We start from the raw sequence: 24,990 nt of genomic DNA on the forward strand, positions 1-24,990 counted from the left end.
AATACTGATATTCTCTTGGTTGTCATTAACAAGTCCAAGATTTTCCCTCATACCTTTGGTATCTTTCCTTCAGATACCTTCTAAAGGGTGTTCCAAAAGTCTCAGAGGAGTCTTAAGGAGTCTTAAGCTATAAGACCTATTGAAGCTTAAAACTGCTCTAAGACATTTGTAATACTCTATAACGGTCCTTCAATGCCTTTACAGTCAGGTTACCTCCAGCCCAGATCTCTTTTACTTGGTCCATTTAGCTGCTTTTTCCTGGATTTGCTCTCATCAGTGCCATTCTTCATCCTTTTACAAGCACCTCAGAGGTTGTGATGTTAGTCTCTGTGGTAGTTCTGATGAGAGCAAAACCAGACAACCCATTAATCACATTATACAAATTTAAATGGACTTACATTCTCTGGAGAAGGACTCCTTTCTTATACAAGCTTAAATGGGCCCACATCCTCTGGAAGCAGGAAGACCTTTTCAGATACAACCTTAAGTAGTCTTGCCTATTCTGTTCTATTATTCTGTTGCTGTATAAAGTAAGCCTTCAGATTATGTTTCTTTGCAATATTATTTCTCTTTTGAAGCTGATATTGCTTGCCAAGACATTGTGGCGTCTTTTCCTAACCAATAAAGTCTTCCTTTTCACAGCTTTGAGTAGGCGAAATTCTTTCGCTAAGGACCTGCCCATAGAACTTTGGAGAGAGGACAGCAGACCCATCCCTGCCCTATATTGCACCCTCATCAGTTCCACGATATTTGGGGGAGAATTTAAGTTAATTAGAATGTTGTATAGAGGTCTTTTCTACTTTTTGTTTGTATATTTCCTTCTGTTTTCATTCTTGAAATGCCCTTGAAAAGACTGCTTAGTTGGATGTATTGCTATGCTTTTTTTTGTTTTGTTTTGCAAGGAAGAAAATATTTTAAGGTGGTAAGAAAAGTGAAAGATGGATAGGCCAGATGAGCTTAGTTTCTGAGTCCTTTCTAGAATTCCTCATTTTTATTTTTATTCTATATAAAATCTATACCTGCTTCCTCACAATTCTTCTCCAGGATAGCCAAATCTTCCTGTATGTGAAGTAGTTCTCCTTTGTGCCTTCATCTACATAACATTGTACAAAGACCCTTTTGGCATATATAAGGTCATACTTGTCATCTAGATGGGTTTATGCTTTGGCAGTGGCCATTGTGTTAATTAGTATGCATATTGCCTTTAGCCAATTGGATACAATAGTTGGGACAGGTAACTGGAACTTACCTTAAAGCTAATTCAGTTCAATGAACTGAATGGTTTTCTTAGTCTTGTGGTGATGATGGAAGTTAGTACATCATGCAACAGATTATATATTTGAAACGATGTATTAAGTTAGAGGTCTTAAAGCAGGCACTAGAGATCTTTACCACAAAGAGCTGTTGATGATAGGCCTTTTTAGCTGGAATAATAGAAGAGGAATAGGTGATGAGTAGGAAGTGGATTGTGGATAAAGCACTAGATTGATCTAGAACTCTGTGAGGTCCATATTGAGAGTACCATCAAAGTACAGTGACTGTGGATGATCTTGTCAATGAACTGTTTAAGGTTGGTGTATATAGGGAGTTCAATACCCAGTTTCTGGCAGCAGTATCATAGATTGCTTCATTGTCTACCATGAAGGCATAAGTCCAAGTGCCCCCACAGTGCAGTATGAATGGTTAAGATAGAATTGTGGGCCTCTGTTACAACTGTGTATACTTATAGGGCTTGAGTAGATGGCAAGCTCCAGCTTGGACTTCTTGCTATAATCAAGAGAAAACTTCTGCATTATCAGCAGGGAGGTAACCTGAGCAGGTGCTACTTTCAAAGCTATGACTTGTCAAGAATCCCTGAAACTGCATTGGCCCAACAGTGGGCCAATGTACTCCAATACAACAGTGGCTCCAGTATGCTCCAATACAAGATCAGTTAGCTCCTTCCTAACAATGTAATGGCCCAGGCATAGTTATTAGTAGCATCTTCCTTGCCAGAGATCAGCTGCTCAGGAGTAGCTTTTTATAGATGCTTATTTAAATGTCATCTATCTTAGCCAGCTCCAGGTCTATAAAGACTACTGTGTGTACGTGCTTGTCAGATCCTGTCTTATTAAAGAAGGTTTTGAAAAAGTTATTCCTACCTCAAGGTTCTGTCACTTGCCATGGTACCACTGAGTTGGGTCTTATACTCTAAGCAATATAATTCCAAGCAGGCATTGCTCATCTGCACTCTTGCCTGACTGACATAGATAGTAATACAGTCAGGCTGTTCCATTGTGTAAAGATGGGAAGGGTGCTGTTGATTACAGATGGATTATGGGTCTCTGCCAACATAGTAAATCCCCTGTGTCTTCTTTCAACTGATTTTATTCTCTACTATTTCACTCTGTTTTGAGATGATACTGTCCATAATTGTCAATTATCCTTTTCCACAAAAATTTACAAACCAATTTATATTCCTACCCAGTGTTGCTTGTGGCAGCCTTCTCTCTCTCTTTCTCTCTGTCTCTCTTTAGCAAATAATTTACATTGATTAAATTTCTGGATGTGGTTATTTCATTGCCTTCCTATTTTTCTCATTTTTCTTCTTTGTTTTTACAAAGTGTTCTTAGTCCTGATGAGGCAGTGGTCTGACTGCACATAAACAGCTGACTAGGAATAACTCCCACTTCAATAACAAGATTTTTCCTGTCTGTTTCATTCTTTGTGGGGTTATTTGGTACGCACCATGTCCAGCACCTGCTAATTCTTCTTTTTAAAAGAAAATGTTCATGATGCAGAGCTTCATCTTTTTTCTTTTTTAAGTGTTTGTGTCAGAGTGAATGTGGATTTGATTTAGAGTATGTTATAGAATTCCTTGTTCAATTTCTCTGTCTCAGTTTCCTCATCTGTAAAATAGGAATAATAATGACATCCCTATTTCAGGATTATTGTGAGCATAAAATGAGATATTTGCAAACCTTAAAATGTTAAGTAAATACTTTCATCATTTGTTAGTTATAATAGCTAATATCTGTTATTATTTTCTTGATGGTCTTTTTTCAAATCTTTAACATCAGTTTTGAGAAAATTGGTGACCAAGTATCTATCTCTTTTAGCTGCTAATTATATGATAAAATTCCTTCTATTACTTCTCTAAGGAGTACCTATGAGTCATCCTTGCATTTAACAGCAACTTTGTTCTGTTTTTGTTTATAGCAAGAATGTCAAAATTGAGCTCCTCAAAGTTTTTTCAATGCCTCATGGTGAAGTGGAGGTAACCCTAGGTCATCAGAAGTAATGGCACCTGAGCACAAGTCCTGGCAGTTTCTACCGTGCTAGAAAAGCTTTCAGAATGAGGGAATGAACAATAAAACAAAAATTACTATATGCCATGTTCTAGGCTAAGTTCTAGGGATACAAATACAAGCAAGCAAGGCAATCCCTACCTTGCAAGAGCTTACATTCTAATGGGAAAATACAAAATATATAGGGAAACTAGTAACAGAGGAGAGGAAGAAATGTTTATGAAGATCACTCTGGCTAAGTGTGGAAAGGCAGATTAGTTGTTGGCTGACCACCTGGTGATGAATTTTTTTTTAGCCATGGCAACTCATCAAATATGTTTTTAAAATCATCCTTAGGACCTTTGTGCTTTTGCACTTACTAATAGCAGCAGTACAATTAGAAAGAAGACAGAGGACACAAAGAATCACATGGTTTATAGGCTGTCAACAATATGAATATTGTTGGGAGAGATTAATAATGTCAATCTTGATACTCTTGTAGTAAATATTAAATCTAGGCTACTTTTTTAAAAGTTCCTTACATAATTGAGATAACTGTTTCATAAACAATCCTCTTTGTTCCTTGTAAAATCACATGTTCACGTGTATTTATTGTTAAATTATTACTCCATTTCATCCTTTATTCAGCTACTCAATTGATCGTCCTGAAATGCTATTCTGACAATGTCATCATTTCCCATTCAACAAAATCTAATTGCTCCTTATTGCCTCCATGCAAATATAAAATCCTCTGTTTGGTTTTTAAAGCCCTTCGTATTCACTTTCTACCTTTTTGCTTCTCTCCTATCTTGTTCCTAATGTCACTTTATGGTCCTATGATAACCCATCTCCCAACTTAAGGCACTTTCACTCACTGCCCCCCCCCCCATCCCTAAGAGTCTTTCTTTCCAGTCTCTCAAATCTCACTGAATATGTATCTGTTGTCTAAAACTTGCCCCATCCTCCTTAATTTTTAATGCCCTCCCTTTCAGATTCCTCTATATTTCTCCTGTCTGTATTAAGTTTGTATATACTGGTTTGCATATTATTTCCACTATGAATCACTTGAGAACTTGAACTGTCTTTTCCCTTGCTTTGTATCTGTAGCACATAGCATATTACCTAGCTCAGAGTTTGCACTTAGTAAGAGCTTATTGACTTTTTTTTCCCCCCTGAGTCTGGGGTTAAGTGACTTGCCCAGGGTCACACAGCTAGGAAGTGTTACGTGTCTGAGACCAGATTTGAACTCGGGTCCTCCTGAATTCAAGGCTGGTGCTCTATCCACTGCGCCACCTAGCCGCCCCGCTTATTGACTTATTAATAAATATTCTGAATAATGATTTTTTTTTTTTTTAAAGTACCAGAGCTAAGATTTTCTCCAGTTTTCTAATTCCAATCTAAGTGCTTTTGTCACCTAGTTCCCTTCCTTTCCACTGCATGAAAAGATTGAAACTGGATGTCAGAGAATCAGCACTCACTTAGTTGGCCATCTCCTGTTGTGCAAATGTTGATTCAGGATACATCAAAAATCTTTCCTTTAGGATTTCAGAAATCTTATTTTATTTTGCCCAAAATTACATGAGAATAATAATATATTTTTGGATTTTTATTGACCTCGGCACAAAATGCTTATTTCCTATTGACAGATACATTTTCATTTAGTATTAAAATGAATATCATCCTAAAATTTCTTTAAAACTCAACAGTAAAATGAGATGAATGAGATATAAGCAACAAAAATTATAATTATAGCTTTTTATTCTTAAAAATTATCCAGTGCATGGGAAGTGAATGTAGATTGTTAGCACTACTGTCTGTCTACCCAGGTTACTTATACCTTCGGAAGCTAATAATTAATGTGCAACAAGAAAATGGTATTTACACACATATATTGTATCTAGGTTATATTGTAACACATGTAAAATGTATGGGATTGCCTGTCATTGGGGGGAGGGAGTGGAGGGAGGGAGGGGATAATTTGGAAAAATGAATAAAAAAAAAAAATTATCCAGTGCAAAATTCTGTAAGCTCTAAATGAATCGTAATATTAACAGATGTTTTATTTTGCTCCCTATGAGGCTGTGAGCAGTATGATAGAGCTTAGGTCTGATATGAGCCTTCCCAAAATAATTTCCTTTCTTTATTGAATTCACAATGAACTCCATATTTGCAGATGTTAGATTCTTTATCACTTTACATTTGCCTCTGGTGTGTACTACCTCTGTGGTGTATTAGGCTTTACTTCTTACACTTCTTTACTATGTATGTTATTTTAAAACTGCTTCTACATACCAATCCATATTCTAGAATGTTTCCTGTTGACAATGTCAATCAATTAAGTCAGTTGGCAAGCATTTATTAAGAGCCTACTATGTGCTCGCCATCATGTTGGGATTCTAAGACAGAAATACAACACAGTACACATTTATTAAGTGCCTGTTGTATACCAAGCATTGTGATAAACTGGAGATTCAAATAGGGAAAAAAAGACAGTCCTGCAAGGAGTTTATGATACATTGGGGAAGAATATATGTGTTTGTTTGTTTGTTTTTTTATGAATATAGAAAATGTGTGTATGTGCCCATGCACCTATGGGATTTTCAGTTCAAAATGTGTAATGTGTTGCTCAGAATAGAAGAGAATAAGCATAGATGTCTAGACCTTTGAGTCCTCTTTATAGAGTTCATTATTAAGTTCATGGAACTTGATAAAGTGACAAAGTGTGGAGACAAACAAGAAGGAAGTTCAGGATAGAGCTTTAGATTATACCTACAATGGGCATGATATGAATGATGGATGTAGAAAGTAAACCAAAGAACTATCAAACAGGTTGGAGGAGAACAAAGATTTTGAAAACGCAGAGAAGATCAAAAAGGGACAGTGGTCAACAGTGCTGAATATCACATGGAGATCAAGAAACTGAAGCTGTCTTTTCCAAACAAGTTTCTTATTTGAACTAGTATATTGTTATAAAAGGCTTACATAACTTCACAAATAATTTTAATTGTACATCAAAAATTTCTTTATGAATAAGCTCTATTTATTGTGACAGCCTCAATTTTTATTTATTTTATTTATTTTTTGCTTTTCAGGGTTCTTGCCTACACACAGCCGACACAATAGCCAGTCTAGCAACTTAACCCACAGTCGCAGCAGCAGCAAAGGCAGCGTGGAAGAGTTTATGTCTCAACCTAAGCAGAGGGATTTAGCAGGCAGTGTGCGACAGAAGATGCTTTTACACTATGAGGTATATATGGCTAGGTGTGTTCCAAGAGAACCACCAAGTCCCCAGAGGAGCCCAGTACAGAGTGCAGAAAGCAGTCCTACAGCTGTCAAAAAGGTACTGTTCATGCTTCTTCCTTTTGCTCTTTTTAATTAAGGAACAGGGAGGGAGAGATGGTTGAGTGGGATAAGTAAAAATAAATGTAAATGTGAGTATAAGATACCTCCAGTATACATAGCTACATCCAGGGCTACCCAAAACTGTTCAGGGCCAAAACAAATCAAAGTTATCATTCACATGGTTCTAGAATCCTATTTTATCCTCAAGTTCTACATGTTTTAATTGCAATTTTAATGTTGTATGGCATTAATATTTCTGTTCCTAGAAAAACAACTTTTTTAAGTGTACTTAGAACTGATGTAGTTAAAGGTCATTTGTCTAAGTGGCAGAGATCCAGCAATAACCTTTGTTCATGCTCTTCATTTAGACTGTTGGTTTTTTAAACTTTTTAATATGCCAACTATTTTACTCAGACAAAAGTGGCCCCAGTGGATCCCTGACCCACTTGATTTGACTGACCATGGTAAAATCAGCAAGAATTTTTTAAGGATGGACCCACAAATTATCATACAGTTTTATGAGGAAAAAAAGTCTAGCCCCAGCACCCAAGACCCAAAACAGAAACTATTAGATCATAGAAAAAGGCATCAAACACAGTGAATATATACTTTGAATTAAGAGAATTCCAAAAGTCCAAACACATTAGAAAAGTGTGACAAGTACAAATCAAGCCTCAAATTAAAAATTGATTTGATCACAAGGACTCTCAAGAGTGGCTAGAAGAAATGAAAGAAGAATTTAAAAATGAATCACAATTTAAGAGTTCTAGAAGAGAAAAAATTGTGAAGAGAACAGCCTAGAACAGAAGTAGTAGTAGACTCCCTGAAAAAGAATGGAATAAACAGAATTCCCAGAGACAACAAAAAGTGTCAAAACAGTCAAAGGAATGAAATTATGACTACACACAAATCCTGTGTACCCTATTTCAAGATATCACAAATGAAAACTGTTTACAGAGGGCAATGTGCAAATAAAATCTGCTAATCATCTCCTAGAGAAAACTGAAAACACTGAAGTGTGTCATGGGAAAAATCCAGAGCTCCTAAATAAAAGAAGAGATTCTATGAACAACCAGAAAGAAATAGTTCAAGTGTCAAGAAGCCACAGTCAGGAATATCTAAGATTTAGCAGATATCTTTTTTTTTTTTTTTTCTCCCTGAGGCTGGGGTTAAGTGACTTGCCCAGGGTCACACAGGTAGGAAGTGTTAAGTGTCTGAGACCAGATTTGAACTCTGGTCCTCCTGAATTGAAGGCTGGTGCTCTATCTACTGCACCACCTAGCTGCCCCTAGCAGATATCTTTTTAGGGGGAAAAAAAATCTTATTATATTCCAAAAAATAAAAAAATACTTATAATTAAGAAAGAAAAATCAAATGTATAAAATATCTGGGAGTAGAGCTATCCAGACATAGGAATTATATGAATACAGCTACAAAGCACTGTTTATAAAAATAAAGACAAGATTTAAATAATTGGAGAGAGATTAATTGCTCATTGGGGAGTTGTCAATGTAATAAATGACAATATTTCCTAAAATAGTTTACACATTTAGTGTCATACCAATTATAAAGCTACTTAAAAGAACTAGACAAAATAGTAAAATTCATGAGGAATAAAAACATCTAGAATATCAAGGCAAATAATTTTTTAAATACAAATAAAATGGAAAATCATACTTTGAAACCTCTAACTGTATTGTAAAGCAGTAGTTATGAAAACTAGTGCTGGTTTTAAAAAAAAAAAAACTGTTAAATAGGTCAGTGGAACAGTATAAACAAGGGGGTCTTTGAAATCGAATGGAAAAAAAAATTACATCTTTATTTTTATATTCTCAGATTTGGAGATTAAGAATCCTTGTTTCTACCACCATCTTATGCCTCACAGTCAGCTCAAAAATAGATCCATGATCAGAATATTCAATTTCATACATAAAAATATTTTAAAGAATCAAATCTAATATCCTTCCCAGCTATGACTAGGAAATGAATTCTTAAAATAATAATAACATTTGTATGGTGTTTTAAGATTTTTAAAATACTTTATATGTGTTGTTTCATTCAGTCCTCACAAACTTGAATGATAGGTGCTGCTATTATACTCATTTTACAGATGAGAAAACTGAGACACAGAGAAACTGGCTTGCCTAGGATCACATAGTTAAGTATGTGAAGTAGGATTTGAACTCAGGTCTTCCTAAATTTAAGTCCTGCTTCCATCCATTGTGCCATGAAGGACAAATTTAATTATATGACATGAACAACTTTTGCATGAGCAAAATTAATGCCACTGGAATAAGAGAAGCTGTCAATTAGGAAAAATCTTTGTACAAATATCACTAATAAAAATATCGTATTTAAAGATCTCTCTTTCTCTTTCTCTCTCTCCCTCTCCCTCCCTCTTCCCCATGGCTTATTTCCTTCTCTCTCTCCTCCCTTCTTTCTTTCTATCTCCCTTCTTTCCACAACCCTCTCAAGAATCTTCTGCTCTCTTTCCCCATACATATATGCATATATATATCTATACTTGTATATGTACACACCTAACACATATATAAAACCAAAAGCTATTCCTCAAGTGGACAAAAGATATAAGTAAACAATTCTCACAATAATTGGACTATTAACAACTATATAAATGAATTATTCCTTGTTATTAATAAGAAAATGAAAATTAAGGCAGCATTTTAAATTAAAATTTAATTAAAATTAAAAATTAAAACAGGTGTCATTTCATACTGAGTATCAAAGTTACAAAAGATTGGAATAGTCATTAGAGAGGTTGGGAAAAGTTACGCACCCTAATATAAGCAAAAAGCAGCTTGAAATTATGCCAAGAAAATGATTAAAATGCCTATGTCCTTCTTAGAGATTCTTCTCATAATCATATATCTCATAAAGTCATTGACCAAAAAAATAGGGGGGAAAAAGATTCCTATACAACAATACTTTTATAGCAGCTCTTTTTGTAGAACTAAAAAAAATAAGCTGGAAACAAAGTAGAGATCTGTTGATTAGGAAATTAATGAACAAATTGTGATCTATTAACATAAAAGGCTCTGTTATAAGAGATACTGAAAAGTATGGGGAGATTTATATGAATGATGTAAAAGAAAATAATAAGAACCAGAAAAAAAAATATATATATATGTTATTATATCTGTGCATGATTGTTGTGTGTACAATTATAAATATGTACAAAATACACATACATACATACCAGCAATGTAAATGAAAGGGGGAAAAAATAAAGCAGTAAAAACTGAATGCTATGAGATTTTAAAGACCAAGTTTGGCTTGAAAGGAGAATTATGAAAAAATACCTCCTTCCATTTTGCAAATGGTAATGGTTACAAAATAGAAGAGTTAATCAATGGAACAGATTAGACACACACGATCCAAAAGCAAACAGAATTTTAACGTAGTGTTTGATAAATCCAAGAACACCAACTACTAGGATAAATGCTATTTAAAAAATAAAAATTGGAAAAACTAGAAAGCAGTAGGTTGAAATGAGGCTTAGACCAACATCTCACACCACATAGCACAATAATCTCCAAATAAGTACATGACCTTGATAGAAAAGGTCATATTCTTTAAAAAGATGTAGGCAGCAAGGAGAATTTACAATTATAAGAAGAGGGATCTTTGACCAAAATATTGAGATTATCTCAATAAATGAACAGGAAATTTGATACATAAAATTGAAAAGTTCTTGCATATAAGAAATATAGTTAGAGTGAATAAGTTAACTGAGAAATAATCTTTCCAACAATTTTATCTGATAAATATTTGATATCTAAGCTATTTAAGGAATTAATAAAAATATTTAAGACCAATTCATAAAGGTATGAATTGGTCCAACCATTCTAGGAAAAAGTCTGCAACTACATATTTTGAAAGGAATTCAATATTACATATCCTTTGATCCAAAGATCCCAACTACTAGACATATACCCCTGTTAGGATTCTTACAAGGTGCTAAGTCACTGAAATGGCTAGAGACAATAATTATCTAATTTCACATGGTTCAGTATGATTGATCTGACCCTACAAAGAGATGTCATGGGCCAGAACTTGAAACAAGGTACTGAGTGGAATTGAAGAGACAATGGTTAAATCTTATTTAGCATTGATTTAATCCTACAACAAATAATGGTTTCCTCGTGATATAATGATTGGTGTATACTTAGCATGGAACATATAAGCAAGAAGCTCTTAGAACTTCGGGAGAACTTCAGAGAACTTCGGGAGATTCAGAGTCAAGATTCATTCCCACTTATATCTTTGTGCTGGCTGGAGACATTCAGACAAGAGCTCTCGGGAACCAAGGAGAGAGGAAGGCCTTCAGAAAACTAGCTGAGCCCCAAGTGAAGGAGGTAAGATTTTGGAAGAGACAATAAAGGATTTGGACTCCTGTCTGCATTTGGGATTAATGAACTGAACTGAAACTAAGGCTGCTCCCAGAAGATCCACAAGAAAACTGTGCCCAGAAAATGATTATAATTTAGAGAAGAGAACATTACATACCCCCAACGAAATTAAAGAGGAGAGAGACTCATAAAATATTTAGAACAATACTTTTTTTATTATAGCAAAAAACTGAAAATAAAATGAACATCTATTAAAGAATAGTTGAATGAAGTATGGTATACAAACATAATGGAATATTATGTGCCATGAGAAATGATGAAAAAGATAGATTTAGGGGCCAAAAAATTAGAACTATTTATACAATGACAACAATACTGTAAAGGAAACAGTTTTGAATGACTTAACTCATCAAATATAGTACCTAACCACACTTCTGTGAGACTGATGATGAAGCATGCCTCCCACTTCTTGTCAGAGGGATGATGGATGGATCACAAATACAGAATGAAACTTAGATTTGTCTGGTCAAGTTCTAAGTAGCTTGGTTACTTCTTTGCTTTGGGCTTCAGCTGCCTTCTATAAATTGAAAAGAATTAGATTAGATGATCTCAGAGATCTCTTCCAGCTCTAATATTTTGTTTCTGATTTACAAATTACTTCAGCTTTCATACTTTACTTCAAGAAAATGATTTGATTCTTTCAGCCTGTTACATCAGATAGCATAACATGCCTCATTGGACATAATAATGAATTTGAAGAGGAGCTAAGTTCATACTCTACTACTGTCAAGTAATGTAATTTCTCTTTACCTGTTTCCTTCTCTGTAAAATGAAGGGGTTGTATTATGTAATTCTAAAGTCCCTTTCATTCTCAATCTGTAATCCTATGAATTCTTTGTATTTAGAGGCCTTGTGCTTATGTGACTATTACACTTTGTGCCATGAACACTTTAGGGAGCTTCTATTCTTTTCTTTAAGGATTAATAATTGGAGACAATATTAATGCAGACACAGACCTTTGCTATAGTTTTTATGGGCATTAATAGAAATAATCAGCCACTGTCCTCAAAGAGAATTCTCCTTGGGCGATATATTACATACCTATAAATAGAAGAGGAGATCATGCGTGATGGATATAAGAGGGAAATTGAGACAGGCCTCCATTAATTCTTGGGAAAGAAAAGAACATTTTGAATTAGAGAAATCAGAGCAGGCTTCACAGAGAAGGTGATGTTTTAGCTGAATCTTAAAAAAAAAAAAAAAAAAAAAGACATGTATCTGGAAAGGATAAGATGAAAAAGAAGTGCTAGTAACTTATAATTGATAAAGGGAATCTGGATAAATAAGCAAAGACTGAACAGATGTCTAAGTGCAGGGTCTTTAGTTTGTGCACGAATAGGGGAGTATTAGAGGAGAGAGGAATTTGGGAAGTATATGTATTTTGGCAAAATTAATTTGAGGGAGAATAATGATCCTAACATGAGAATTAAGGAAATTTTTGAAGGTGAGATTTGAGAACTTGTTTGAATTAATGAAAAGATCACTGAGAAAAAAAGAAAAAGGGTGTGAATAGCCTGAGTCTGTGCCAAGAGATGTAATCTCAATTGATGCTTAAAACAATGCTGTAAGGTAGACATTCTTATGATACCTATTTTGCGGTTGAAGAAACTGAAGCAGAGAGGCAAATCCACTATGCCTCCTAGCTTCCTCTAAGAGCACATAAGTGTCCCTTTTCATCTTATTGGTTAAGAAAGCATGATAGAGAGATGATAAAAGCACATGGAGAAGGAAAGAGAGAGAGGAAAGAAGGTGAAATGCCTGTTGCTGCTTCTAGCTTTATCAGGTTCTTTGTAAACATGTGTAATCATTTAAAACATATGTCCATATTAGTCATCTGTGAAAGAAAAATCAAAAGAGAAAAATAGCATGAGAAAGAAAAAAAAAAAGGTGAAAATAGTGTATTTCAATCTGGATATGGATGGTATTTTCTTCTTTATTTTTTTTATAATATTTTATTTTTCCAAATGCATGTAAAGATAGTTTTCAGAATATGTTTTTATAAAACTTTATATTCTAAACTTTTCTCCTTATCTTATATTTAAATATGTGCTATCCTTTTAAATATAATTCCTTATTTGTCATGTTGTATAAGAAAAATCAGATCAAAAGGGGAAAAAAAAACACAAGGAAAAAAATGAAGGTGAAAATATTATGCTTTCTTTTACTATTTACTTTTTTTTTTACTTACTATTCTTACTATTTTTACTTTTTTTTTTACTTTTTTATTTTTACTTTTACTATTCTTCTTACTATTTTTTTACTTACTATTCTTTTAGTATTTACTTTTCTTTTACTATGCATTCAGTCTCCATAGTTCTATCTATGGATACGATTGGCATTTTCTAACCAAAGACTATTGAAATTATCTTGAATCATTATTGCTAAGAAAAGCTAAGTTTGTTATAGATGATCATCACACAAAATTGCTGTTTCTGTATACAACGTTTTCCTGGTTCTGCTCACTTCATTCAGCATGACTTCATATAAATATTTCCTGAAATCAGCCTGCTCATCATTTTTTAATAAAACAGTAGTATTTCATTACATTCAAATAACACAACTCATTCAGCCATTCCCCAATTGATGAACATTCACTCAATTTCCAACCTATAGATAGTGTTGTTTTTTTAATGTCAGTTACTTCTCTACCTTCCTTCAAGACTTAGCTCAACAATTTGGAACTATGCCCAAAAAGTTATCAAACTGTGCATACCCTTTGACCCAGCATTTCTGTTATTGGGCTTATATCCCAAAGAAATACTAAAGAGTGGAAAGGGACCTGTATGTGCCAAAATGTTTGTGGCAGCTCTTTTTGTTGTAGCTAGAAACTGGAAGTTGAATGGATGCCCATCTATTGGAGAATGGTTGGGTATATGAAGGTTATGGAATATTATTGCTCTGTAAGAAATGACCAGCAGGAGGAATTCAGAAAGGCTTGGAGAGCCTTACATCAACTGATGCTGAGTGAAATGAATAGAACCAGAAGATCTCTGTACACTTCAATGTTGTATGAGGATGTATTCTGATGGAAGTGGAAATCTTCAACATAAAGAAGAGCCAACTCACTTCCAGTTGATCAATGATGGACAGAAACAACTACACCCAGAGAAGGAACACTGGGAAGTGAATGTAAATTGTTAGCACTACTGTCTATCTACCCAGGTTACTTATACCTTCGGAATCTAACACTTAATGTGCAACAAGAAAATGGTATTTACACACATATATTGTATCTGGGTTATATTGTAACACATGTAAAATGTATGGGATTGCCTGTCATCGGGGAGAGGGAGTGGAGGGAGGGAGGGGATAATTTGGAAACATGAATACAAGGGATAATATTATATTAAAAAAAAAAATTACTCATGCATATATACTGTGGGGAAAAAAATTCTAAATAAAAGAAAAAAAAAAGACTTAGCTCAAGCTAAGTAAGAGCTTTTTGTAAGAGACCTTTCCTAGGTCCCCCAGAAGTTAGCACCTTCTCCTCTAAAGTAATCTTGTACTTTGGAGGGATATTGTTATGTACTCTGTCCATATAGATACATATCCATGTTGTTTCCCTTGTTAGAATGTAGATTTCTTTAGGGCGGAGACTAATTCATTCTTATATCTGTATCACTAGCACTTAGAGATACTGTATCTAGCATAGTGTCTTATAAGTAGGAGTTAAATTAAATGGTAATTGCTTGCTTGATCATAATGCAAAAACATAAGCATGACTGATCTGCACAGTGTTTCCTAACTTTGTATTAGCTGTAGTATAGCAAAAGCCAGAAAAAGCTGCATCAAAATGCCATTTCAGTCCTGCCCACAGGAACCAAGAGATTTAAAAGAACCCAATAAATAAATGAGAAAAATGATTTCTTGTTCATTGTATATACATTATATATCCCTCCCCCCCAAAAAAAACCCTCTTCAAATGGCCTTTAAAGTGATTTAAAAGGGCAGCTAGATGGCACATTGGATGGAGCACCAATCCTGAAATCAGAAGGATGAGTTCAAATCTGGCCTCAGACCATGTGTGAGCAATGTGACCCTGGGCAAGAAGTCCCAATTGCTGCACCAAAATAAACAAACAAACAAATTAATAAAGTGAGTTAAATTCAGCTTAGTGAGACAAAGGTGATTTTTATTAACAAAACATAAGACACAGAAATAGTGAGTTTCTAAAAAAAACTTCTTTTAAAAAGTGATTTTAAAAAGGTATTCTGATGTCATTCCCAGTTTCTGACTTAGAAATTTTTTAGCATGTAAACTAAGTGGTTAAATGTTGTTTTATATTCATACCTGTCTCGGCTTTGCACTCTGGAGATGTCTTTGCCATAAAGGATAAACAGTGGTACTGATTAATGTACCTGATTCCAAATTTGTAAACAATAAGGGATGCCTTGTTTTTCCCACTGTCATGAGTTTTTGCTTTTATGATAAAAAATAGATTAAATGCCCCACTAGTCCCTAAAATATTTAGAAATTTATGCAGTCTAATAAAAATTCTGAGAATAGTATTTTTATTTAGAAATGCAAATAACTTTATATTTACAATATTTTTTTAATGTTTTAAAGAAGTTAATCACATTAAAAACATTGCTACACGTGACTTTAACATCAGCTTTGACATCAGTGTTGAGATTTTCTGCTTCATTTGTCATCATCATATTTTTGGGGGGAAATGACTGAGACAAAAAAAAAAAAAAGATGGGGAAGGGATCTGTTGACCTGTGGAAGTGAGTTTTGAGTGGTGGGAGATTATTCCATTAAAAAAAAAAATCCCCTTCTTTAAGTGGGGAGAAGGAGCATGGCAGTACTAACTGAAGGATTTAATCAGTTGGTGTCTATTGATTGATGTAGTTTGCATTTTGTTCTGAAAGCAGATGAGACTGTAGTCAGACCACTACTTCGAGAAGAATGAAAATTGTGTGTTGGGAATCAGAAAGACTTAAGTACTGAACCTAACTGCTGCTTGCTAGCTTTGGCAAGGGACTTGCTTTCTCTGGGCTACAGTTTCACCATCTGTGAAGGATCTGCTCTTCTAGTTTTAGTTTCTTTGATCTTAATAAGATCTCTAAGTTGAATTTATTTATTTATTTATTTATTTTGGGGGGGGGGGGAAAGACTTTAATGCTTTAATGTAATAGTATTTTTTTTTATTCATTTTTCCAAATTATCCCCTCCCTCCCTTCACTCCCTCTCCTAGATGACAGGTAATCCCATACATTTTACATGTGTTACAATATAACCTAGATACAATATATGTGTGTAAATACCATTTTCTTGTTGCACATTAATTATTAGCTTCCGAAGGTATAAGTAACGTGGGTAGATAGACAGTAGTGCTAACAATTTACATTCACTTCCCAGTGTTCCTTCTCTGGGTGTAGTTATTTCTGTCCATCATTGATCAACTGGAAGTGAGTTGGATCTTCTTTATGTTGAAGATTTCCACTTCCATCAGAATACATCCTCATACAGTATTGTTGTTGAAGAGTATAGTGATCTTCTGGTTCTGCTCATTTCACTCAGCATCAGTTGATGTAAGTCTCTCCAAGTCTCTCTGTATTCCTCCTGCTGGTCATTTCTTACAGAGCAATAATATTCCATAACCTTCATATACCATAATTTACCCAACCATTCTCCAATTGATGGACATCCATTCATAAGTTGAATTTATTTAGACATAGTATGAAAGTAAACATAATGGCAACGAGGTGACATGGTGAAGAGAGCATTGAATCTAGAGTTAGAAAGGCCTGAATTCAAAATTGACTCCAAATACTAACTGTATGACCCTGAATAAGTCACTTCACTGTGTGCTTCAATTTCCTTATCTATAAAATGAATTGGAGAAGGAAATGGCAAGCCACTCCAGTATCTTTGCCAAGAAAACTCTAAATGGTGTTACAAGGAGTCTGATTTGACTAAAATGACACATCAGCAAACATAAATTGGACCAAACATGCAAAAAAATCAAGCAGTCTGCTAAAATCTAAAAGAATACAAGAAGAAAGATGATCCAGATTTTCCAGCTCTTGAGCCATCTAACAAACTGTTAAGTAGCTAATATTATAAATAATTGTGCAGAGCAATGAATTAAGTTCTGACAGGGAAGACCTTGGACTTTATAAAACAGGTAACACTGATCTGAGTTCTCACCTGGAACATACAGGACATAGAGTGGATCTACTTCCTGATGATGAGGTCATAACAAACTTATATATGCTTATTATAGATTGCAGATGAAGAGTGAATAGGTTGTATATAATAACTTGCAGCTAGCGGAAGGGCAGGCACAACCAGCAGATTCATTCATTATGGATCTCTTTAACCTGCTACACCCAAGACCCATTGTCTGTGCATCAGACAACCTTTAGTCCTTGAACATTGGAGAATGCCTATGAGGCCAAACTTAAACCCATTTTATTAGCTTAGGCAGAAGCTCTTATTTAACTTCATTGGGCAGAGAAGGGTAATCAGTTATAAATTTAATTATTTCTCACTTCACATGAACTAAGATGGGGTTGGTCTTTAGTTTTGTGAGGAACAAGGGTCCTGGGAGATAACGGGAATAGAAGTTCCATAGACAGGAAGAGAGATGTGTGGGCCTTTTTTAAATTCAGGGAGGCTTCTTTTTCCTAGAAAAGATGGAATTTTCTGAGATGCTGAGACAACTTGTTTTATAAAGAGTAAGCCAGAATACAAGAATTAGCTATTCAGAGAATCATAAAAGTAAGAAATTCATTTTTATGCCTGAGCAGCTTAGAGAAAAAGAAAAAGAGGTTTTAAGATTTTTTTTTTTTTTTTAATTCTGGGCAATTGGTCTAGAAACTCTTAATGTACAAAATAATAGGAAAATTCAAAGGAAATGTATTGGTTAACTAATAAAAGCAAGAGATAACAGATGTTCCCAGTACTGTATTGCTACCCACAGAATGTTGAAAGACCTAAAGAAAAGCTCCCAATGTATTGGACACACTCTCTATAGAGAAATTGTGGGGAAATGTGGACAAGAGCCACATAAAATGAGAATCCATAGATGGAATGTGCTACACTGATGGAGAGAGAAATGCCTAGACTAGTGAGTCTATCAAAGTACTGAAATATTAGTACAAAATATATAGCTATTTTAAAAGCAGATCTAGAGAAAGAAAAAAAAAAAAAAAACAGACCATAAAAAGAAACTGCTATAATCTTTCATCATTGACAGGTTAGTAGGGAGGTATAGGAATATATATATATGAGAGAGAGAGAGATTTCTATTTTCCCTATATGATGTTGTACTTGCCATTCATAACCAAAGATGGACTAATATTATATATTATGATCTCTGAAAGTTGTTGACTCCCTATAGAGTGAAAGCTTATGCCCTGTTCCAGGATAAACATCTAACTGATTTTGACCTTGTATCTTTTGCCAGTTGACACCAGAGACCCAGTCTCAAGAAGAAGAAGAACAGGAAGCCTGGGTCAACGCCTTGCTCGGAAGAATATTTTGGGACTTTCTGGGAGAGAAATATTGGTCTCACTTAGTGTCAAAGAAAATCCAAATGAAACTCAGTAAAATAAAGGTATTGTTTTCATACAGAGTAATATTCTCTGAAAAACAAAGATTTCTACCGTCCCAATAGAAAACTTTTGTACTATAATATTCTAAATGACCAAAACCAAAAGGTTAATAATGCTAGTCCCATATCATAGGTTAAAGGTAATTATGATCAGGGTCTTGCAAGAAGGAGAACATGTAGTCCAGGTTCAGCTCTGACTCATTCTCCTTTATAGTGAGGAACCTAATCAGCACTATTGATGCTTTGGATGAAAAGAGGATCCATCTTATTTCAGTATTACCTCTGCCACTAGCAAAGTAAAGGACAGGTTGGTTCCTGTCTTTCAAAGGTAGCAAGATGTGGTGAAAGGCATTTACTGGACTTGAATTCTGGAAAAATCCAGGTTCAAATCCCACTTCAAGGTACCTTTACTTTGTGTCCCTTGGAAAGTCATTGAACCTCTTTAAAACTCCCTTTCCTCATCTATAAAAGGATGATGATACATACTGTGTCTGCATCATGTGGTGGCTCTGAAGGTCAGATGGGGCAATATATAGAAAGTGTTTTACAAAGTTTCAAGTGCTGTTGTCAATGACAACTATTATTTTAAGTCCCTTCCCTGGTTTCATTTTATCTGTGTCTGTAAAATGAGAGGTTTGTATTAGATGATCTCTGAGGTCCTTTCCAGCTCTGACAGCGATAAAGGATGATAAATACTTGTGGAAGGAATATCTGTTCTGTACTTTTAGTCTTACTCCTCCTTCCAAGGAGTGATTCTCTTATCTTTTAAACAGTTTTTTTCCCCACTATGGGCAGACAGCACTTAATTATCCTCTCTAGTTGAGGGGAGTAATAACATAGAGAATCCAACACATGTTTGGCTTTGGAAAAATTCTGTGTTTACCACAAGTTAATTTAGCTTACATAATTCCTTTTTTGGGGGGGAGGGGGAGAGAGAGCTAATGTTGAGATTCTCCTCTACTGGCTCCTCATGACATGGGAGGATACCCAGGATTCTCAGAGACTGTACTAGTCAGCCACAAAAGCTGGAAAATCCAAACAAGCTGGAAAAGGCAGCAGTACTTAGAGGGGATGAAAGGAGGGAGGACTACATTTGAAATCTGTTTTTTCAGTGGCAAAAGTAATGCTTTCTACTAATGTAGATTGGAACTTCTGTAACTCAAGAGTAGTAGCCATAATAGCAATATTAACATTTATATAGATTTTTAAGATTTACAAAGCACTTTACATATATTATCTCATTTATTCTCACAACAGCCCTGGGAGGAAGGTGCTATTATTATCCCCATTTTACAGATGAGCAAGCTGAGACAAATAGGGTCTCAGAGTCACATGGCTAAAAGATATCTAAGGCAAAAATTATAGTCTATATTAACAATATCCATTGTGCCACCTGATGACTTTAGTTTTGAAGCATTGTCCATCCCATGGGACAAGTAAGGAAATAGAAACCTTGAGAAATTATAGTAACCATGGTAGGGATATTAGGTAATAACCCTGTCATTGAAAATTTGTCTTGTGGGCAAATGTACCCTGAATCTTCTTCATTCCTGTCATTCCTAACCCATAAGTTCATGGAGAGCTTGAGTCCTCCTTATCTTAGCAAATATAGGAAAATGATGGTTAAGTTTTCTAATTTGTCTCCTTCCTTTGTCCACTTCCTTCCTAGCTCCCATACTTTATGAATGAGCTAACGCTGACAGAACTTGACATGGGAGTAGCTGTGCCAAAAATCCTTCAGGCCTTCAAACCATACATTGATCATCAAGGTAATTTTCATTTGAATGTAAGAGATGAGGGATGTTTGTGCTGGCTGCAGGATTTCTGCATGAACGTCAGATTGCATTTTAAGGAAGTAAGATTTCACTTTTTGAAAGAAACATGTAGGTATGTTCTTAACTATTTAATTATTATTAATATTAAGACAAAATTCACCTTTAAAAACATCCAAGCCCTCTTAAATTGGAGAAAGACCTTCAGTATCTGATTTGTAGAATATAGTAGCACTTATTGTATTTCCATCATTCTTGGGGAAAGAAAGAGAGGGAGGGAGCCAGATGATATTACAAAGCATTTTTGATAATAATGACAGTTTAATAATGGGAGGTAGCATAGCATAATGGAAAGATGACCATACCTGGAATCAGGAACCCCTGTGTCCACATCTGGCCTCCGACATATTCAAGCTGTGTAACTGGGAACAAGTCGCTTAGATTCCCACTAGTATCAGGGAACTCTCTATTGTTTAAATATTTTTTTTCCATATTGTTAAAAACCAGTATTTATATTTTGGGATAGCCATGTGAACATTTTTCAGAATTTAGCTGAATCTAGTACAGTAAGACTTAATCCATATAGTGTTTGTTTTTTCTTCCCTGTTTGAGGCTTTTTATTTATAATGCCTTCAAAGACACATTAGGAGCTAGATGTGTTTTGGCATGATTATTACTGCATTTGTAAGCTACCTAAAATTTTAAAATAATATATGCAGTTCTTTAAAATGTCATTTCATTTTATTTTTGTGATTTTTTTCCCCAAAAAAATGTTGAGAAGCTCTATTATAACAAAACATGTTTATGCATATGAGTAAAAAGTGAATCTAGAAAAGAAGCATGTTCAGTTTAGCCAAAAGTAGCCTTTTAAGCAGCAGTGGCATTATATATGTATTCAAGGAAATTGTTATCTTCCACCATCTGACTTCACAATTTTTGCATCATTTTTAAAAAGTCAATGTAGCTAATTAATTTGTAGCATTTATTTATACTGTTATTTCTCAAAATCTAAATAAACATATTAAAACATGCATTATATAGGAATTAATCCTATATAATGCTTATTATCCTAAAAACGTTTATTTTTAAATACCCCCCCAAAAAAACTTGGAGACTATCTGGAGTATCACACATAGCTTTCAATGAGCTAAGAATCTGGTTGTTTGGAAACAGTCTACAGATATTTATCTGTCATTTAGGAGATCTGTCTATTCTCACTGGGCTAAATAATCATGGATCCAAATGAATTAAGAGATTCACATACATAATGAATGCTTTTCCAGTCATCACCCAACCTGGGTATTCCAAGTGGGAAAATTCCTTCCACCTACCACCTGTTCTTTTGAAGGGTTAGCTGTCCTGATAAGGATTACATGATTTGCCCAGAACTTCACAGCCAATATGTATCAATCAGGTGGAAGCCCAGGGCTTCCAAAATTGAGGCAAACTCTGAATGATTTAAGAAAAGATACACATCTGTTAGTGAACCAGTGTTTTGATCTTGAGGCTAAAATAACATCTAAAAAGCATGGGAAAATACATATGCTTCAAATTTTTCAGAAAAATGACTTTTACTGAATGTTCTCTTCATATACCTAAGTCTTCTGTGTTGCATTTAAAAAAAAAAAAAAAAAAACTTCTACAACTTATGATTTCAGATTAAATTGTTGAATTGGATTAAATATTGATAAATTAATACAAGTTTTTTCTGGTATATTTGTACTGTAATGCAGATTACATTATTATAGGAGTTTGTCATTTTATATAGGCATATGTGTTTATTTCCATAAATAGAAAGAAAAATAAACTAGTTTTCTTCCTTTCCTCTGATATGATCTAGTCCTTCAAGGATTGCCTTCTCTTTTTTAGCTAGAGCCAAATTATTAATTAATCATCAACCTTCTGAGTTTGTGACCAGCAGAGGGACACCCTCTTAAAGTAACTAATGATTTTTAAAGCGGATATTCTTTTAAAATGCAATATGTTACAAATCCTTAGAGGTCTTCTAAAACTGTGTGCATCTTTTTTATAAGTAGCATTTTCTAATGGGGAGAGGGCCAGAGAAGGGGGCTAACTATTCTTTGGAAAGATCCTTAATAGCCAGCATTTGTACAGTGCTTTAAAGTTTGCAAAGCACATTTTAAGTCATTTGATCCTCATAACAAGCCTGTGAGGTAAATAACATCCCCATTTTACATTTGAGGAAGCTGAGGTCCAGAAGAACTAATTGATATGACCATTGTCACATGCATAATTATGTCTGAGACAAGATTTGAATTCAGGTTTTCCTGACACCAAGACCAATAAGTGTTAGGTTCTTACTAAGTGCTAAGTTGGTACTTAACAATTCTCTAGCTTAGAATTCACACCTTTAGTTCAACTCTTTAAGGGAGTTTACACCTTTGAAGGAATACTTTAAAGGAGCAATTTCATTGGTTGTAAGTAGTTCCCACAAGCCCATTCTCTGGGAGGATATAAGGAGCCACCAAGGCTGCCTCCTGGGATATTGTGTTTGGAAAGCAGTCTGGATTGGGTCAAGGACAAGATTTCCCAGGAGAACTTCAGGGAAGCTGGATGAGATTCAGAGCCAGGATTCAGGAAGAAGAGGATTCGAGATTTTACCTTCGCTCTGGCTGGAGGCTCCAGAAGCCTCCCAAGAAACCTACTCACAGAGAAAAGGATTTACAGAAAAGAAAACTCCCAGAAAAGGATTACAATTGAGAGACCACAGGACACTTCAAATAAGCACTCTACAAGCCACTTTGCTCCCTCTCTGAATTCTTATTGAACATATAGCATGTAAAAATTGTCCTGTTGGAAATGGAATGGTAGTCACTATAAATAATTTGCAGACTTTACATTATTTCTTGATATGAATCTTTGAAGAAATTAATTCTTCTTTAGAGAACTATTGGAACTAATTTTGAAAGTGTAGCTTGACTCTAAGGGAGTTATTACCTAGGGTAGATAAGGCTTTACTTGGTCCAAGAAGAGACAAACCTCTAGGGATCCAGTTCATTTCTATATCTGCTTGCTTATTGGTATTTCTTTTTTTAATAGATAAATTGCTCTAGAAAGATTAGAAGATTAGATTTGGTTTCAGTTTACATTGGAATGTTTGACCAAAGGTAGAAGTACCCTCTCTGATTCCTGGTGTATATATTTAGTTTGATGGAGGAAATAGGCGCATCCAAAGCTCCTTTGCATGGCTGATATGAGACAAGTTTTAGTAACTGAAATTCTGGGGGAAGCTGCGATGTTGGAAGAAAAGAACAGGGATTGGGATGAAAAAGAAAACTGACACAGGGAGGAGGGAAATTGCTTTGAAGTGTGACAGCAACAAAATCTAGACAAGACTGAGGGAATAAGCATTTGAGGCAGTGTGAGAATCAGAAAGTTGCAGTGGCTCCTCATGCCAAGTGGGGTGCAGAGAGTAGATCTTTTTCTTGTGGAAGGAAAGAGCAGTCAGTCACCCTTGGAAATTGTGCCAAGTGATCTTTCAAGAAGGAAGCTAGGTTTTAGTCAAGTGAAAGTAGATAAGAAAAAACAGGTCTAAAATGAGGAGCAATTGGTTCTATGGTATAATGGAAAAGGGCTTGTATGTAGGAGCAGAAGACCTAAGTCAAGTCACTTTCTTTGATGACCTTAGGCAGGTCATCTAAACTCTGAATCTTATCTAGAAAAGAGGGTTGGGCTTTTAAGTTCCCTCCTAGCTCTCAATCTGTGACCTCTTAATAACAGTAGAGAAGGGAGAAGGGAAATAGTAGGAGACAGAGACATGGGAAGGCCCATGCTGGATTTACTTTGGGGATTGGCAATAACAAGAATGTGTCTTAGAACTTGATTCTGTGTGACTCGGTTCACCAGGCTAGGTCATCCCAATGGCAAGGGAACCATAAGAAACACCATTAGACTTGGAGGAATTACAGTTTGGGGGCTAGGCAAGGAATAGGGGTGTGCCATTTCAAGGAGCTGAAGTTCCTGGAAGCCTCTGGAAAAATAGCTTTGCACTAATTTGCATAAACATCACTAATAAGAATTAACTTACCTTGCTTGAATCAGTCTTGTGACATAAATGTTCTAAATACACAACACCACATCCACTTTCCTCTTGTTTTTTTTTTTTTTTTTCTTTTGTTCCTGTGACTTGGTACTGAATTTAGTTTGTGCTAACTGAATAGTTCAGAGGAATGAAGCTAAAAATGACCCAAAGTCCTCTGAGCTGTTGATTTGCAGTTAGAGGACTCAGAGTTTAAATGTTAGCTCTTCTACTTATTCTCTGAACAATGCTAGATAAGTCCTCAATTTTCTTAATTCTTACACATGAAAGGGGGTGGATAAGATCCCTAAAGCCTCTGCTAACTCTAAATATATGCTCTTAATGAATTAGGCTAGTTGAGTGCCTGAGGCAAGATTTGAACACCCAGCATTTCAAGGCCTGTGCTTCTAGCTGCCAACATGGCTTTGCTGCCTTATTTAGATAATACTTTTGTTTTAACATACCATGGAAATTCCTGAAGAGACTACAATTATAGTGCAAGATTTGAGTAAGTCATTCATACTGAAAATGGAAAAACAATTGATTCTCTTATATTACTTGATTGGAGACAGCTGCATCT

General features: G+C 35.1%; 1 protein-coding gene and 1 pseudogene across 8 annotated transcripts in view; one reads left to right on the forward strand and one right to left on the reverse strand.

Annotated features, from left to right (window-relative positions):
* Positions 1-24,990, forward strand: part of TEX2 (testis expressed 2) — a 133,130-nt gene that overhangs the window by 86,418 nt on the left and 21,722 nt on the right. For all 8 annotated transcript variants that reach the window (XM_074260823.1, XM_074260820.1, XM_074260828.1 and 5 more), the window contains 3 exons: positions 6,359-6,606; positions 18,453-18,602; positions 20,269-20,368. In XM_074260823.1, coding sequence (XP_074116924.1) covers positions 6,359-6,606; positions 18,453-18,602; positions 20,269-20,368 — 498 coding nt within the window. The remainder of the gene's footprint in view (positions 1-6,358; positions 6,607-18,452; positions 18,603-20,268; positions 20,369-24,990) is intronic.
* Positions 1,312-1,866, reverse strand: LOC141538662 (tubulin alpha-4 chain-like; annotated as a pseudogene).

This window comes from Sminthopsis crassicaudata, chromosome 4 (genome assembly GCF_048593235.1).
Source record: "Sminthopsis crassicaudata isolate SCR6 chromosome 4, ASM4859323v1, whole genome shotgun sequence".
NCBI lineage: Eukaryota > Metazoa > Chordata > Mammalia > Dasyuromorphia > Dasyuridae > Sminthopsis > Sminthopsis crassicaudata.